Source organism: Pogona vitticeps, chromosome 6 (assembly GCF_051106095.1).
Source record: "Pogona vitticeps strain Pit_001003342236 chromosome 6, PviZW2.1, whole genome shotgun sequence".
Taxonomy (NCBI): domain Eukaryota; kingdom Metazoa; phylum Chordata; class Lepidosauria; order Squamata; family Agamidae; genus Pogona; species Pogona vitticeps.
In genome coordinates, this window is record NC_135788.1 from 37,793,013 (window position 1) to 37,811,458 (window position 18,446).

The window sequence follows — 18,446 nt, forward strand, 5'->3', positions numbered from 1 at the left end:
TCCTATTAGTAGCAATCTCATTTGCAATGCAATCCCATATATAATGTAAGCAGTACCATCCACTCTTGAGGAGCATGTAGCATTGTAGGAACCTTAAGGCTTACAAAAAGTACCCCCTGAGAAAAGGTGAAGGGGAGTTTATAGCAGCCAATAAGGAGTGAGCATACTCATACTTGATATTCTGTATACAATGAGTATGCTCACTCCTTATTGGCTGCTGTAAGCTCCTCTTGCTATGGGGTTCTAGGGACAGATGGCCACCATGGCTAAGTAAGAAGGATATAATGGAGCGTCTTAGGAGATGACACAGTTGGCTTGTTGGAATCGTGTACTCCTCACTCAAAACAGCTCCTTCAAGTCATTTTGTTGCAGGTCTCACTTGTACAAAACTATTTCTTAATGACCTCTCTGAGACTACAGTACCAAGACAGTACTAGGGGGAGAGGCATGAGACAACTAGGAGTGGCTACTGTCTTAGAATATTGGACTGTGTATCTCTTTATACTTTAATCTCTGTTTTTTCTCAGTGGAATATATTCTCTCTCTCTCTTTCTCTCTCTCTCTGTGTGTGTGTGTGTGTGTGTGTGTGTGTGTGCGTAACTCAAATTACAATTTGACCCTTTATTTTGCCTTTTCTGTTGAATTTCTTTGTGGGAACACTGTAATACTTTAATTACTTAACTTATTCAAGAGTAGAGCCCACCAAAACATGTTTAATTTGATGCATTGCAAAACACTGCTACTAATCCTTCAAGTGCTACCACATTTTCACTAGCACAGGATATGAGAAAGATGGGATTGTTTACCCCTGCAAGATTAAACAATCATTGGGATTTAAAAGCTTAATCTGTTGGTGTTTGTACTGTAATAGCTCACCAGTCTCCGCTCTGTGCGCAATTGGATGCAACGCTAGAGTCATTTATGGAGGGGGGGGATGCTCTCTCTTTTGATCTGTCTTTTGAAATGCGTTGTGGTGTGAAGCTGTAAAGCTGTCCTGCCGCCTGTGTTTCTTTCTTCAGTGTCTGGCAGGATAGTACTGCTGGGGGGTGGGGTGGACTCAAAAAGGGGGAGTGTTCCTTACATGAATTCAGGCTATTGTTTCAGACACACGTCTGCTTTAGAGAAGTATCACAAAGCAGACCCGTTACTTATTCAGATGCAGAAGCTCCTTTCCGCACACAAGCCAGCCCATTCAAGTCACATGCCAGAGGTCTCAACAGAATGGGCTGTTGCAGCTGCCTCAAATCTGCTGTCTAACGTTAGAAGCAGTTGGACAAACCAGACAGCAGTCAGCCTCCCGGGGTCTGCCGAAGACAGGGAAAAGATCTGGGACTCCAGCACCATGTTTGCCGAGGAGCTGTGGCTTGAGAATGAGAAAGCTTGCACTGTGGTTCACAAATCGAAGCGAGGAAAGAAGCGCCAAGAGCTGCTGGCGGTGGCCTTGGGGGTTAAGATGGGAGTCAAGGGGGCACTCTTGTGGCAACCTCTGAAACTCTTTGCCTATTCACAGATCACCTCTTTGGTCAGAAGGGCTGCATTAACGCAAAATGACAACCATTTCAACTATGAAAAAGCACACAATTTTAAGGTAAGAACTCGACAGACTCCTTCTATTTTGAAAGCTGTTGTGTTCTTTATTCCTGTTCTGTTTGTTTCTGTCACGTTGTTCTCCCTCTTCCCCATACACCCCGCATTTCTGTGTATCAGCTTGTGACCAACATCATATTGATATGTGTGATGGTGTCCTAAGAACTACTGATAGTATAAAACTTTCTGTTATGAATAAAGGGATTTTTCTTGGGAAAAAAATTCAGCTGCATGGATGAAATCTTGCTGAAATATAGAGTGCATTCCTCTCCCCAGTGACCCAGCCTTGAAACTCATATAAAGCAACCACCTTAATAATTTTAACCATACATACATGTCATGAAGTCTTCCTGATTGGGACCTATTCATCAGTAAATATGGTCAGAATCAGGCTCACCTGTTTTTAAACCAGGTCATTTGATTGATTGCCCCTATTTACTTTATTCTTGCTGTGATACCAAGTGCATTCTAAATTTGATCAAATGGTATCCCTGTCCTGTTTCCAATTTCTCCTAGGAAGACAATTATCCTGTTTATCATTCATGTTAGGTACAAAGGACATGGAGCTGTGGCATCCGCAAGAAGTGGTGTGATGCTGTTGTTTAACAAATTTTGTTAAACTCATGTGCAACAAAGCACTTTTAAGAGTCTCACTGGGCTGACTCTTGGAGAAATTTTCTGCTCTTGCTTGCCAGAAGCTAAAGTTATTACAAGTACAGGCATTTGTCTAGCGTACAGGGTTATATATGCAAAGAACCGTTTCTCCTTTCCAGCAGTGTTTGGGATGATGTCTGCATCTTAGAAGGTGACCCATTTTTGGAAACTTGGCTTCCACACTTCTTGTTCTATGTCTTTTGCAGGAAGAACTGCATTTGTTCCAGATTGAGACATTGCCCAGCCAGTACAGTTATAAACATCCAAACTATTGCTCAGCAGTTACAAGGAATGAATGGAGAACAATCCTCTGTAATCATATGGCTTGGACATATGTTCTGCTTTCTCCTCCAATTGTTTATGTTCACTGTCTAAAAGTGGTCCCATTCTTAGCTGTCTCTAGAAGTAATTCGGTAAAGGGAAGCAGGGATCTTCTGTAAAATGGGGAAGACTGGAAACTACAACCTATGTCTAACAAGGACAGATGGTGGCTAAAGCAGAACTAGCCCACATGATTAATGAGTTCCAAAGTCTGACGTTCCAAGGAAATTGTATTGTTTATCTGTTAGTTTTTCATACTGTAATACAAAGGCTCTGTGTGTATGTTTGTGTGATTATTTTGCAGCTGTTTCTTCATACAATCCTTTGACCTGAACATAATGGATTTGTACTAAAACGTGGATTTCCCCACCCTTGGAATATATAAAAGCATTTGGGAAATTAAAATGTTGCCCCATCATCTCATTTGACCCTTTGTCACAAAAGCCAAGGCATTTCCAAAGGGAAAAGGGGACTCCCCCGCCTCTTCTGTCTTGCTGAAAGCATCCATAATGCTTGCAGATTTCCCTGTAGTCATCATTTTATATTAAACATTGTTTCACTCTAGCCAGAAAAATATTTTCTCATGACTTGAGGCATATTTTCCATGTTGACCTATACATTCTTTCTTTCCTCTTCAAAATTCCCCTTGTTTGGTCTTTGATTTGAAACTGGATGTGTGCCCAGAACCTTTTATTTGTTCGCTCTAGCTGTTCAGTATACCCTCTTGCTTCCTGTTTGAAAAGAGCTATAATTTAACTGGCAAATCATATGATTCATTTTCTAAACCTAAAATGCATGACTTGAAAACTGGATGTTTTGAAGAAGAGAGCCTACTGCGGGTTTTAAGAAGTACTTTGAAAATCTAAAATGAATAAGAGAACTATATAGTGGAACGATTACCTATTTATCATGTAAAAATACAGTCTGATGTCACAAGCTGAGTCAGTATAATGTAGTAAATGATTTTTAATGCATAAATAGCAAACATTTCCCTATAATGTAATAGGTATGTTACATGTATGTGTGCTATGCATGTATAACCCTCATTTTATAATAAGTATACTCAAGGTAGCTCACAGTTGGTGAAGTAAGACAACAGAATCACATATACCACAAAGAAATTTTAAAAATTAAAGAAATAAAAGGCAACATTTAAATAAAGGCATGCTGAATTGAAACCATCTGTGGACAATTATGTTACTACATGCCATGAAGTTGCCTCAGACATATGGAGACCCAATGAATAAGTGACCTCCAAAATGTCCCGTCACTGAGCTCTGCTCAACTCTTGCAAGCTAAAGCCTGTGACTTCCTTGATGGAGTCACTCCTCTTCATATTTAGTCTTCTTCTCTTCCTGCTGCCTTAAGCTTTTCCCAGCACTATAGTCTTTTCTAGCAAGTCTTGTCTTCTCATGATGTGCCCAAAGTATAATGGCCTCATTTTTGGCTTCTAGGAAGATTTCAGGCTTGATTTAGAAACCTACTTGTTTCTGGCAGTCCAGCTCTCTCCTGCAGCTCTCTCTGCAGAGCTCTCTCCTGCAGCACCTATTTTTAAAGAATCAATCTTTTTGCCTAAAGGCTGAAACAGAATTAGGTTCTGATCTTATGGCTCCAGCCAAACTTCTGTGAAATGTATTCTGGGCCAATTAAAAATTCCAAATGATCTGAATGGGCAGGGCCACTTACAATAAACAGCACTAATGTGGAGAGTCACCTATACTCATGTCAGAAGCAATCCAGTGATGACTTCCTCAATGGAAGTATCGGCTGATGGTATGCTGTTGTTGCCCAAGGAATGCTCAAATGTGTTCACAGTCCTCACATTTTCAGGGAGGTTCCTTCCATGACTGACAATGGGAAGAGCAGTAAGGCCAGTCAAAAGAACACAAGAGGTTTACCAGATAAAATAGGTAAATGGTTTAACATATAAAATTGGTGAAATACATTCCTGATATTTTAATGTGTGTTAAACACCCATCCCAGCTTATGATATGCAATAGAAATGGAGATGGATTCAGCCCTTCTGTTTTTCCTTTGCTGCTGAATAGCTCATTGGCAGGGTTGCATCTGTTTTGAAACAAATTCTTGTATTCATCTCTTGTTTCTCCATATACAGTGTTTCAAACTGAGACACCTACTATAATAGTGGTATATGTGCAGTGGTGTATATGCAGTGGTATTTTCATGTGTAACGTATCAAGGATGGAATTACGATTGTCAATAAACAGATATAAAACTTAATAGAAAAATACACTTAAGTACAGGATTTGCATACCTGCAGTTGCTCCATGATGTCAGGAAACTTAATGAAAAGTTAATGACATTAGGTTTTCAACCATTAGTCCTGGAGCACTTTAAAAATAGCTATACTGCAGCAATGAATTCATATGGTGATAGGGAGTCGGTTCAGGACACTGAATTCATCAAAATATTTCACATGTACTATTGTAAAGGAATACAGTATTTAAAAAAAAATATCCTCTTTGCTTGCAACATTAGCCCCTCGTGGGATGAAGCAGCTCAAAAGATCATGTTTCTTAGAATAACTGTTTATTTCAGTTCATTTTGTTTCTGTACCACTCATCTCCCTGCTCAGGAAGCCAAAGCTAAATATTTGACTAAATATCAAATTAGTTCTTGACTATAGGTCCATTAAATATGTTTAGCAAAAACTAGCCTAGATGTTTTACTGTCTATGCTTTACAGCTGAAAAAAAAGTCATAATAATTTTGCCTTCAGTTTGCAAGACCCAAGCATGGCTATTAATGTTAGAACCTCTGAAAAACCAAAGGGATTTCTTGGTGTTAGCCTATGAGCACTGCTTACAGTCATTGATTTTGTGTTGCAATCAATAGTATCAATACTACTTTTTTTAAAAAACATCAATTTTAAGCACTTTGGGCATGTTATTTCTCAGTATGCAAAACTTGGGGTTCTTACTTTTATAGTGGAAAAGCTGATTTATGTTGAAAAATCTAACAAGAGGTGCTAAACAAGAGGTACAAGGAAGGATATGGACTCTATACATCTCAGATCTGCATACTTAAATATCACTAAATATATTAACATAAAGATGGTGTCATCAAATTTCATTCGTGAACACACAGATCATGAAAGTAAGTAGTCTTGAAAAAGAGACAAAGCAGGCTTATATATGAAAAACTGTTGGAAACATTGGTTCTGGAGAAGATAAGACTATCAGGTGATATGATAGTTATCCTTAAATAGTTGAAGGGCTATCATATGAAAGATGAAACAAGCTTGTTCACTTCAGTTCCAGATAAGAGGACCCAAAGTAGTAGATTCAAATTATGGGAAAGGAGATTTCGTCTAAACACAAGGAAGACCTCCTTGACTATAAGAACTGTTAGTGGAATCGTCTGCTTCAAGAAGCGGTTGTCTCTCCTTTGGAGGCTTTTAAACAGAAGCTTGATGGCCACTGTTCAGGGATGTTTTATTCATGGATTACCTGTTTTTGCAGGAGGTTGGGGTCAGTGATGGTTGGATTCTCTTCCACTCTACAGTTCCATGATTTTACAACTTTATGAATTATACATAGATATTGGGCGAGAATGTTTCAGCACATTAAGAAATCTGTTGTTGTTATGTGCCATCAAGTCACATCTAACTTATGGTGAACCTATGGATGTGTGATCTCCAAAAGGTCCTGTCCTCAACAGCCCTGCTCAAATCCTACAGTCTTAAGGCTTTGGGGAGCCAATCCATCTATTTGACCTTCCTCTTGCTGCCTTCAACTTTTCCAAGCATTATTGTCTTTTTCCAGAGAATCCTGCTTCTTGTGAGTCATCCAACATAGGACTGTTTCATAACTTTTCCCTCCAGAGATAGTTCAGGCTTGATTTGTTCCATGACCCACTTGTTCATCTTTCTGGTAGTCCAGGGTATTGTTGGATTATTATGGATGAAAAAACAACAGCACAAATTAGAAGAGGGATAATTCTAGAGATGCCTTAATGCCTTCTTTTTAAATACAGTATATGCAAAGTTCCAACTTGGAATGTATACAATAATGAGAATCTTATTATCCATTAATCATACGAGAAATTTTTATTCCATGAGAAACATTAACTGTGGCTAAGATCCTATTGAGGTTTACGTAAAGTTTGCATAACTTGCCACTGTTGTGACTAACTAATGAAGACATATTTTGGTTGCACAATTGGATGCATGGCCAGGCGTGTGACCAAGGTATACCTTCATATATCATCAGTGAGGGGCAATTAGCTGTGAAATGTTACACAAATGTTACACAAAACCAAAGGATTTTGTCCTTTGGTAATGTCCTACATAAATTAAAAGGCTATAGCTAATCCCTGATTTAGTTATGACTTTATAGAAAAATTGCATCTAGCTCTAAAGACAATTTAACTAACTTCAAATGGAAAAGATCACTAATGCATCTTGCAAAGAAAATTTTAAAAATTGCTGAGAGAGGGATAAATAGGTTGATGTTATTGAATTCTTTCAGACATATCCAAGCGAACCTTTGTTCTAAGGTTCATTCTTCCTGATTATTTTTATTTCTTTTATTTATTAATTTACATATTCTGGTCTTCTAAATTGCATTTTGCCTAAAGAGACTGTGATTGATTGTTTGCTGTCAAGTTGATCCTGATGTATGGCATTCCTTCTCAGGGTTTTTGTTTGTTTGTTTGTTTTTTGTAGATGCAAATATTCCGGAAGTACTTTTCCAGTCCCTTCCTCTGGCAGTACTCTGTGTCTGTGTAGCTTGTATAAGGCTACACAGGCTTAAACACTCATGGAATTGAACTCTTGACTCCCAGTGCTCCAACTTACTGATCTATTATTCAGCCAATTTATTATTATTTATTATCACTGAGCTATTATTCAATCAGTTGTTCCACTATTGATTCGTCTTCTCCCTGTTCATTTATAAATGAACAGGAAGTAAATAGTTCTACTTATTAATTTATAATTTTTATGTTAAAAGGAGGAATCCGTTGGGGAGCAATAAAGTCCTGCTGATTTTACCACAGCCGTGGGGTGGGGTAAGGGGCAAATATTTTAAATGTCTCCTCCCATTGATTCCAATGGGAAGAAAATTGTGCCAGCATTGAATTGGATTATTTGGCACTGGCATTGTTTTGGACTTCAAGAGAAGTGTTGTTTGGATAATGAGGCACAATGTCCTGTGGAAGTACCAATGAAATCACCACACTGTGTTTTGGCCCCCTAAACATTGCCAGAGGAACCTTTGTGTCAAGTTTTCCATAGGTGATCTGGGAACTCTGGCACCTTAAATGCCATCTTGTAGGCAGTCTTCTGTCTCCATTAGCAAATCATCACTCAAGTCACTTGCTATGGTGAAATGCCAGCCATAAAATTTGCACTTGAAACATTTCTAAAATAAAGTATTTTGTTCAAAAGATCTGTGTGGATTTGCTGATTAATCCATCATTCTTCCTTGCCTAAAATGGATGCGTAAGTCAACCGTGTTCAAGAAATCTAAATCTTGCAGCATTTACAGTTGTGAGGAAAAAGAAATACTGACTATCCAGAAAACCATCAAATATCTTTGATATTTGTGTAATTGAAAACAGCATTGGAATGAAGCCTGTTTTTCATTGCAAACTCTTATTTGAAATAAACAGACCTTTTTCTCTACAGCCCCTAGATTGAGCATATGAGTATATTCACCCTTTTACATGACTATTATTGACATTTTTAATAGCTATAATATTACAGTTTTGGCATGGAAAATGTTAAATTTCCCACCTCTGTTTATTAAATACACAACACTTTTCAGCTGTATTTAGAATACTGTCAAAGCAGTTTTTCAATTTCACCTTCAGGCAACAATAGCTAAATAAATGCAATTAAAACACATCTCAGAGTAATGCTAAACTATATATATGTTTACATGAATTCACCTCAGGCTTGTTAGGTTCTCTCCCCCTCCTTTTCCAGCAAACCCATGGGACGGGCTCAGAAGTTTTCACTTCCATTTTTAAATAATTCCCATTAATCTTTATGTCCAAACCAGAGAATTAGTATTAACTATAGGGTATTTTGCACTACATGTCCCAGGAAAATAGCCAGCCTGTGTGCCCTTGCGTGAGTTGCACAGTCGTAGGAATCCCCAAAAACCATGGAAAGTATCACCATTATTTATCACCATCATCATCATTTATTATTATTATTATTATTATTATTATTATTATTATTATTATTATTATTATTATTATTATTATTATTATTATTATTATTATTATTATTATTATTATTATTATTATTATTATTATTATTATTATTATTATTATTATTATTATAATACCAGGCACAGTTGAAATTATAAAACATTTACTGGTATTAAATAACAGTGTTAAATATCAGTGCAGTATCTACTGTTGTTCCTAATATTGCCATTTTTTGTAGCTCTAATAGTGTGACTTCTGAGATCTGCAACTGCTTATAGTGCTCTGTGAAATTTCTTGATATTGTTCCCAAAGCCCCAATGACTACGGGGACCACTGAACTGTGTTTCTTCAGAGGCGAGATGTTTCGATTGCCACGTCTCTGTACTTTGTTAGTTTTTCCAATTCTTTATTTTCAACTCTGGCATCCCCTGGAATTGCAATGTCAATGATCTGGACATTTCTTAGTTCTAATATTACTATGTCTGGCATGTTATGTTCATGTTGTCTATCTGTTTGGATCCGGGAATTCCATAACATCTTGAGTTCCTCTTTTTCTGACACTTTCTCTACCTGATGTTCCCATGGGTTTTTGGAGGCCGGCAAATTATATTTTTTGCATAATGACTAGTGCACTAACGTTGCCACTCTGTCATGTCTAACTCTGTAATCTGTTTGTGCAATCTTTGGACATTCATAGATGAGGTGTGAAGCAATTTCATCTTTCTCTTGGCAGAGTCGACATTTGCTGTTAGCATTAATTCCTTGGAAAGTAGAGGGTACGTTGCTTGAGTTTGATCCTGGTGGGCTCAGTTAGCTAGCTGGCTGAAGCTTGACTCAGCCTTCCATTCTTCCAAACTCAGTAAATTGAGTACATAGCTCATCAAGGGGGCAAGGATGTGTAGCCTGCATAATTTAATTGTAAAGCACCCAGAGAATGCTTTAAGCACTATGCGGTGGTATATAAGTAGGAGCCTTCTGTTTGAAGGGCTGACTTGCTTTAAATCTGGATTAAATGTAATGAAGGGTAAGAATACAGAATAGTAGCCTTCAAGTAACTCTTTGACAATCAGAGCCTGGACATTAGGTTGTACAAAACAGTTCATATAGTCACATATAGTCACCATAGTCTCCATTAGAGTGAGATACTGTACACTGCATTTTATTTAAATGCCACTTTAAATCTGTGCTGTCCTTTTCCTTTTGGGGGGGGTGATGAATTTCCTCTTATTTGAATATGCATAGGTGTTTCCCTTGACCATACTTAAGACCTTACTCAGTTTAAGAATTGAACCTAAGAATAAGTAGAGGTCAATGGAAAATAAAGAAAACAGGCAAGTATAAAGAAAAAGTCAATGAAATAAGTAATAAATGTGTCTAAAAACAAAGCAAGCAAGTAAAAGGAAAGTAGCCTGAGAGATGCCATTAAAGATCTAAAGTAAAAGTGTGAGAGTTTTGGTTTGGTTTGATTTGTTTTGTAAACAGAACTACCTTGGAATTTGATCAAATTAACAGTAGATCAGAGCAATGAAGTACAAGTCAGTTGGGAGGGGGGGACCAGAACTTAAGTTTAAGCTTCCTTAAGATGCACAACAACATAGTAAGCAACAAAAATATAAGATTGGCTTTAAGACTGGGCAATCTACAGTGCTTTGTAATTTTTTTTGTTCTACCATATGGTAAAATTAATGCAAAAAGAATTGTAGAAGGAGGAGCACTTCCTACTGAAGAACCTTAGAGACTGTTTGGAGGCAATGTCATTTGTTTGAGCTGCCACATCCAAAGGGAACCAGAATTATCCAAAGTCAGATTAGTCATGCAAACATCCAACCACTGCTAGGACAGGAAGAAGAGCAGAAAAAATAAAAATAAAAAGTGAGGGCAAATGTTTTAGATCCTCTTCTCACAGCTGTGCTGGAGGGGGAAAGCAAGGGAAGAGTGTGTGAGCTCAAAACTCATGCATTTAACACAAATGCATTTAACTCATGCATTTAACACAGAACCACAGTTTCATGTTATATCCAAAACAAACCTATACAGTATCTTACAGATTTTCGTAGTCCATGATAATTGGGTCTTCAGCTTCAATTATTAGGCATCAAATGAATAAATGTCATTTCCAATTAAAGCAAAAGAAGAAGGAATAATCTACCACAGTTGCTTCAGTAATCTGCTGCAAAATTACTACTTTTGTATGATGTCACAACAACCCCAAAATATCCCAGTGATTAGTGTAGAAGTCTTAAGAAGATTAGAAAATTAGAGTTGTAATAGTGAATACTTTAATGGGTTCAAATACGTTACTTTCTATAAATATTTGTATAGTATATACAGTATAACCACATTCAGTGAAACATTCTGAGAATCTAAAACTGAGAAGCAGACACTTAACATTTATCATTCAATGGCTCAAATCCAGTAGTAAGTTGCAAATAGAGTAGGCTCACTGAATCAATGGGGATTTGGTGTGTCATTTCCTCTGAAAGTTCCATGGAATCAATGGACATACTTTAGTTGTGACTTTCTACTGGATTTCAGCTATTAAATCAAATATTTTAAAAACCTTTAATCTGAATACTGTGTTTTAAAACAAGACATACATTCACAGTGTACCATGAAATGAGACTATTGCTATTATTAAAATTATTCCCATGTGAATATTTATATACTTGAATGGTTAATGAGTGGATTTACAAATCTAAACGTTTGTAAAAGAAACCATATGAGTGAGAGACTTAATTAGAAGTCATTGGTAATTATTTTAAAAGAGAGAGAGAGGTGAAAGGATGATGCAGGGAAAGTTGGGGAAAAACAATTGTAAACCATGCTTGTTTTTATTCCATTTTGTGGTGTTTTAAAGCAACACTGAACTATACTGTGGTAGGTGGATTAGAGGTCTATGAACATGCATTCCACTCAGTGGCAGCTGGAATCCATTGTAGCTAATGGGGCAAAAGGCACGGCACCAGTCAGTGCAGCCAAGTGTGAGCATGGAATAGTCAGGAGCAAAAGTAGGTATTCCTACACATACACACAAATAAAGGCAGGCAAAGAAGCAAACGTTTAGGCACAGACAAGGCAGGAGGCAAGTGCCTGTGGTGCCCTGACCAGTAGTACAGGTGGAATCCTTCTTCTGGTGCAGAGGTGGGCAGGACTGGGACAGCTTGGGGTAGCCTGAGCCTGGAGTTCGGCAATTACCGTAACACACGAGGCACAACCGCTACCAATGGTGATGAGGACTGCCACCCCTGCAGGAGGCAAGATTCCATGTGTACGACTCAGAAGCCCCCTTTAATATGCTTCAGAAAAGCATACATGTACCACTGGTAATAGACCGTCAGGCTGGGGTCTGCAGGATCAGAATTAGGTTTAAATCTGTTCGATCTTGGGTTGCCCAGTTCTCCCAAGAAGAGCTTGGATTAGGCTCCTCAGCTACACCAGCCTTCAGTAGCTAATTTCTCTCCATTTAGGAAAAGTTCCAAAGAAATAAATAGATCTGATTTACTAGACAATTAAACTGCCTTCCTTTCTCTCATTAGCCAATATGAGTTCGCTGGCTTTTGGAACTGAGCGGTCTGCTGCATTCCCCACATCCCACTATCCAAGGTGGGATCAGTCTGGAAACCATTTTAATTTGTTTCTGTAAATGCCAAACAATGTTTGACTCTTCCTATCAAAGAACTTCACTGTATTTCATATTGTGCTAATTACGCTAGGGTGTAAAAAGTTCCATTTTGTCCGTTATGCCTATGTTTTAAATGTCCAAAGATCTCTATGTTATTGGCCTTTTGAATGTTTAATTAATGCTGCTATTTTCTTCAGAACAAACATTTTGTGTGGCTCATCATGCTGTTCATTGTCATGGCTTGTGCAGAGATTTGTTGCAAAATGGTACTTACTGTGTTTTTTCTTGAATAAGGATCTGTTTAAATTTTGGTGGTCTGCATAAAACAAGTTTACTTATTTAACTTGCCAAGAAGGAGACAAAAAACATTGCCTGTGTCTGCAGTTGGTTCAAACATGCAAAAACCAGTGTTTGCCTAACCATTGCTTGAAATTTCTACACAGAAGTCTTGTTATTCATTCTGAATCAAGGTTACAATTATGCCTTTGACTCTTTTTTTAGTGATTGTGATATGTAGCACTGTTAATGATGTAAAATGTTGTGTAACTGTCCTCTTTCATTATGACTAAGTAAATATTCAGAATTATATAAAACTGAGATAAACAATCAAATGTTGTCCTGGTATGACATTGAACCAGGGCATCAATAGACAAGTACCATGACAAAAAGATAAAAATTCAGAATGGTGCAAACCAGTATTTATGAAGGCATGCCAATACATCTTGTGCCTTAGCTCCTTCACAGGAAAATGACTTTTATACAAAAATTGATCTGCTTTCCAGGCATAGAAACTCTTTAAAAAAAGAGTGCTGTTTGTAGAGTTGACATGCTCTGAACCAGTGGTGGCTAGTGTGCATTGTGTTTCATAGGGAAGAAGGCATAGCAGCCAATGGTGGGCAGTGCCAGGAGTGACAGGCAGGACCAAGAGCAAAAGTGAACAGTAGAGATGCACAAGCATGTCCATGTGCACAATAAGACACACACAAGCATTCCCTCTCTCTTTCACGCACGCTAAGACATAGGCAGGCAAGACTCATTCACTCAGACACTGCTTTGCTCCAAACCCATTCATTCACTCCACAGAACTCAGCTGAAGAATATGAAAACACACCTTGACCCCAGATTAGAAATGTTTCTGTCTATTGTGCTTTCCCTTGATAAGTAGTTTCAAAGCTGGGCAATTGACTTGTTCACTCACATCCATGTTAGTTTCTTCCCCCACATACTGTGATATGCAGTCTGGGAGATTAGCAGGAGGTTCTGCCTTTCGACTTCTACAAAGGAAGTAGACAGGAGTGGGCTGGCTGCAGGGTAATCTGATTCTGATGTAGGACAATGCCCATTTGTCCTTGTGAATAAAGTCTTCTTTGCCCAGAAAGATCAGCCTTTGTATAAAAATGATTTTCCTCACAGATAGCTTTGGTTTGAAATCTTTAAAACACATCCTTGTTCACAGGGTGAAGAGGTACAATATTCTCTGCACTTCATTCTCCTGGTTGTGCTCATCTGGGCCCAGATGTTTCACATGGTAGTGGTTACTGACAGCAAATCACACGGATCAGATGCAGAGATGGGCATGAGCTGCCCGTCTGGTGGTTCATGCTGATTCTTTTTTGTTTTTCTGAACAGCAGTTCCCAGTCATGCAAGCAGCCATTCAGAGGCACACCTGGAGCAGGTGGGGCAGGGAAGCTAGGGTTCTGCCCCTGAGGAGGTCGGGCTCCCAAGGTTCTTTGTTTCCAGAAAAACTGCTGGAGGCCTGCAGGAATAGAAATAGGACATTTGGGGCACACACAAAAATCCCCCCTCCCCTGGTCTTTATTTTTATCCTCAGCAATGAGGTGGAGCCAGCTCTGAAGAAGTCTTAACTTTATCCTTCATTACTTTCTCCTATTTGTTCTATCTGTCAGGCCACCTGCCTCTTGATGTTCCTAAATTTTGTTTTTCCTTCTTGTGTTGTAGGTCCACACATTTCGAGGTCCACACTGGTGTGAGTACTGTGCCAACTTCATGTGGGGACTCATTGCTCAGGGAGTAAGATGTACAGGTAATATCTTGTTGAGACCATTCTTTTTCTTGATACCCATATTCTGCCAGGTGGTGGAAAACAGTGTTATATCAGGATGAAAAGAACCAGTTTCAATTTATGGCACCCTTTCAAACAATAGATAAAGGTGACAAGAGGCTTGCAGTAAATTATGCAAATTTTATACATAAAAGTTTAATGGCCTAAATCTAGTTAGTAATCCCAATTAGAGTAGATCCATTAAATCAGGTTTGGACTAGTTCAATAGATTCACTCTAGTTTGGAATAATTCGGCTGGATTCAAGCCAGTATGTACTACCATATTTGTTTTCATTATTGTCAGTTGTCAGTATTTAATAAGTGAAAAATCATGATTCTGTAGTTCAGAGCTTAACATTCTGCTGCATTAGGTTACCACCATTTAACTCTAAGCAGACAAACAAAATTTGTCTACACAGGAAATGTTTAATGAAAACTCCAAAACCAAATAAAGGGAGTATCTTAAGTACAGCTGGCTGGATTTGTTTAGATTCCACTAACTCTCCATCATTAAGAACTGAAGTTCTTAGGCCTTTCACATATCGAGAAATCATGCAAAATATCAAACCTTAGAAATAATCAGCTACAACTAGTTTTGTGACCTGCAGCTTTACAACTTGAGATAACAAAGGCATAACACATTTGTTTTTGCAAAAGTACCTTAAAAACTTGCAACATCATTGTGTAAAGAGGGTTAAAGCCACTGAGGAAGAAGTGTAGGCATTCTTCTATTTTTAAAATATTTTGGGGGAGAAAGAAATATTATTCATGAATTTACTAGCAACATGTCACTTTTTAAAAAATAATAGCTAGCACAAAGCAGAACTGCTGGATAACTCAGTGGTTTAGGCATCTGCTTGGGAGTTCAAACCCCCACTGTGCTTCCTTGGCAAGGGCTGGACTTGTTGAACCATTGGGTCCCTTCCAGCTCTGCAGTTCTGTTGCTGTTTATTTATTTTTAAACTATACTTTGGACAAAATGCATAGGTATACTTCTGTCTAATTATTCACTAGGATATGTACATATAACCCTATTCCTCTGTGCAACACAAAAATAAGTCCCAATGGCCAAAGTCCTGTGGCTTGGCATAGTAAATTATTCTGGAGTAGTCTCGTTGAATCAGTGGGGATTTGGTGAGTTAGAGTAGGCCCATTTGAATCAATGGAACCTACAGAGGAGTTTTCACTAAATCCTCATTGAACTGAATGGGCCTACTTTTCTATAATTTACCACGTTAAGCAATAGGATTTTTTCCACTGAATTCAGCAGAACCTATTTCCAGCTAAGTAAGAATGGGATTCAATTTGTTCCTGCTTTCCAGTGTTCTAGAAAATAAATGCAAAGACTGTGGAGAAAATTGAATCAAATTCATTAATACTTTCCCCCAACCACTCAATGCAACTTCTGTTCTCCATGTGTTTGCTCTCTCTCTCTTTTCTCCTTTCAATCTCTCTCTCCTCCCTCCACATCTTCATAATAATGATAATGATGATATCTTAGAACTGCAGAGCTGGAAGGGACCCTCTGGATCATCGAATCCAGCCCTCGTCAAGGAGACACAGTGGGGGGTTGAACTCCCAACTTTGGCTCCACAACCAGATGCCTGACCCGTGCATACCCTCATGTTAACATCTTCAGTGGACAGCTTTCCACAATGTGCCTGCCATCTGAGACAAGCCAGGTGGCTACCAAGGAGATGACTGTCTCAGTGGTGGCCTCTGCAAGGGAATGCTTAATGAGAGTGGCCCCTTTGATCTCTGCTTTATTGTCCTTTCAATGTTAAGCAAAAACCAGCCTGTTTTATCAGGACCTGTAGGCATAGCTTTAATCCTAAGCATTTTATATCCTTGGTGCCTTTTAGATCTTGAATTTTTATAACTGTTCAGATATGTTTTATTTGTATCTTGTTTTGTATCTGTTTAAATATAAAATGGCTTGTAAATTTGAAGGAAGAATAGCAGAACAATAGACAAATACATTAATGCACTCCATCTTCTAAGCCAATTTTAGTCATGGCCATTTGGCAAACATTTCCAACATCCTCCACATGGTGGCCACAGTATTTGCTTCATATTTTATCTGTTTCCTAAGTGTGCTTATAGCACAGTCCTACACATGACTGTTCAGATGTATGTTTCATTCAGTTCAGCAGGATATACTGTCAAGCACTGAGCACAGGATTGCAGCTTTAAATCATTTTTATTTTTATGTAGACTTATTAATACCCACAATTCATTACATAGTACATTATTTAGACAGATAGTGTATTTGGGGCCCGAGACATTAAAATATAGAATTTGTCTTCGTTTGCATGTCTTCATTCTTTTCAAGTGTAATAAAATAGCTGAAATTAATGCTGTTACATTTTCTATAGACTGTGGATTGAACGTACACAAACAGTGTTCAAAATACGTCCCTAATGACTGTCAACCAGACCTCAAGAGGATCAAGCGAGTCTATTGTTGTGATCTCACTACACTAGTAAAGGCCCACAATACACCAAGGCCAATGGTGGTGGACATATGTATTCGGGAAATTGAAGCAAGAGGTATTTATTTTTTTTTTAACATTTTGAAGTTACGATTAAACACATTTTCTTATAATTTGACTATGATTTTGCCACAGAATTTAATAATGAAATTGTATGTTACTTATAATATTCAATGTGTGGCTACATCAGTAGTGTTTTTTTTTTTTAACACTAACGTAAGCATGTAGGACCAACCCAGATCTGCATGGGAAAGGGAAATCTAATTCTGCACATCCTGATACATACCTACATGTAATACACACAGCAGCTAGGAATAGTGGGTTTTTAAAATTAAAAATATTACTCCTAGTATCAAAAGTAGTTTTCTAAAGCATGTGGTAGTGGTCATAGCTGGAGAAGAATGGTTAAATTTTTGATTCCCACATGTTGTGGTCCCATTCTGGATTGAGAAACCTCTGCTTAGGTCAGGGTAGAGGGAAAGCACAGATATAATTGAATCTCTGTGTATTAAATGTAATATGTGAGTTGAGCATAACTAATGCATGGATCAAAATATTATGTGTCCTAAGAAAAGTTAACTTAATAGCACAGCCCTATACATATTTGCTCAGAAGTCCCATTGAAGCCACTCAGATGTATTCCCAAACAGGTAAATGTGTACAAAATTAGACTCTTAATGAAGATCGTGGAAGGAAAATTTCAAATTCTTCTTCCCATCTGCAGCCCCCAAAAAGCTTTGTTGGAGTGTCAGATGGATTCTTCTGAACAATGTGGGATGAGATACTGGGATGGCTGGGAAGAAGACAGTTCCTCCAAACCAAGTGTGGACTCTTAAAATAACTCACTGAATTTCAAGGAAGGAATATTTCCTGCCCCTTCTGCAAACATTTTACACCATACTGCATATACTTCCCAGTAGCCTTCCTCCCTACAACCTTCTGGAAGTATTTTTCATCCATCGTGGCTGTTGGGTGGGACAAATTTGCTTTTGTTAATTCACTCAAGTTAACTTTTCCCAAAGTCCAACCCAATACCTTCAAAGAATGACTTTAAATCTGAAGAGAAGGACTAGTGTCTATGGAAGTTTATGTCAAATAAAACATGTTAGTCTTTAAAAGTCTTTAAGTTAGTTTTTAAGTCTCCTTGCTATTTTTACTGCAGAAGACTAACCCAACTACCTTCCTATGTTATATATAATTTTATTAAATTAAAATGGTGAAAAGGTATCACCATATAGAAAGCCATGGCTCTATGATTGAACTTGATGTTTTACATGCATGAAGTAACTGTGTTCCATGACTTATAGTGACCCTTTCCACAGTTTTCTAGGTAGAGAGTAGAGATGGGGTATTTGTATATGAATATCCCCGCACAGGTGGTGTTAATGAGAGTCCAGCCCCATGGGGCTGGATGGTCCACTCACCGATCCGCCGTAGACGTGGACAGCACAATTCTACCAATGGCCCTGCAGTGCGCAATCTGCTTGCCACTCCTGGCAGGAGGCTGGAGGACAAGCCTCTCTGCAAGG

At 38.2% G+C, this 18,446-nt stretch overlaps 1 protein-coding gene across 1 annotated transcript in view; it reads left to right on the plus strand.

The window, feature by feature from the left end:
• Nucleotides 1-18,446, plus strand: part of CHN2 (chimerin 2) — a 147,333-nt gene that overhangs the window by 118,708 nt on the left and 10,179 nt on the right. The window contains exons 7-9 of the mRNA XM_020780416.3: nt 1,511-1,588; nt 14,324-14,408; nt 16,802-16,975. Coding sequence (XP_020636075.1) covers nt 1,511-1,588; nt 14,324-14,408; nt 16,802-16,975 — 337 coding nt within the window. The remainder of the gene's footprint in view (nt 1-1,510; nt 1,589-14,323; nt 14,409-16,801; nt 16,976-18,446) is intronic.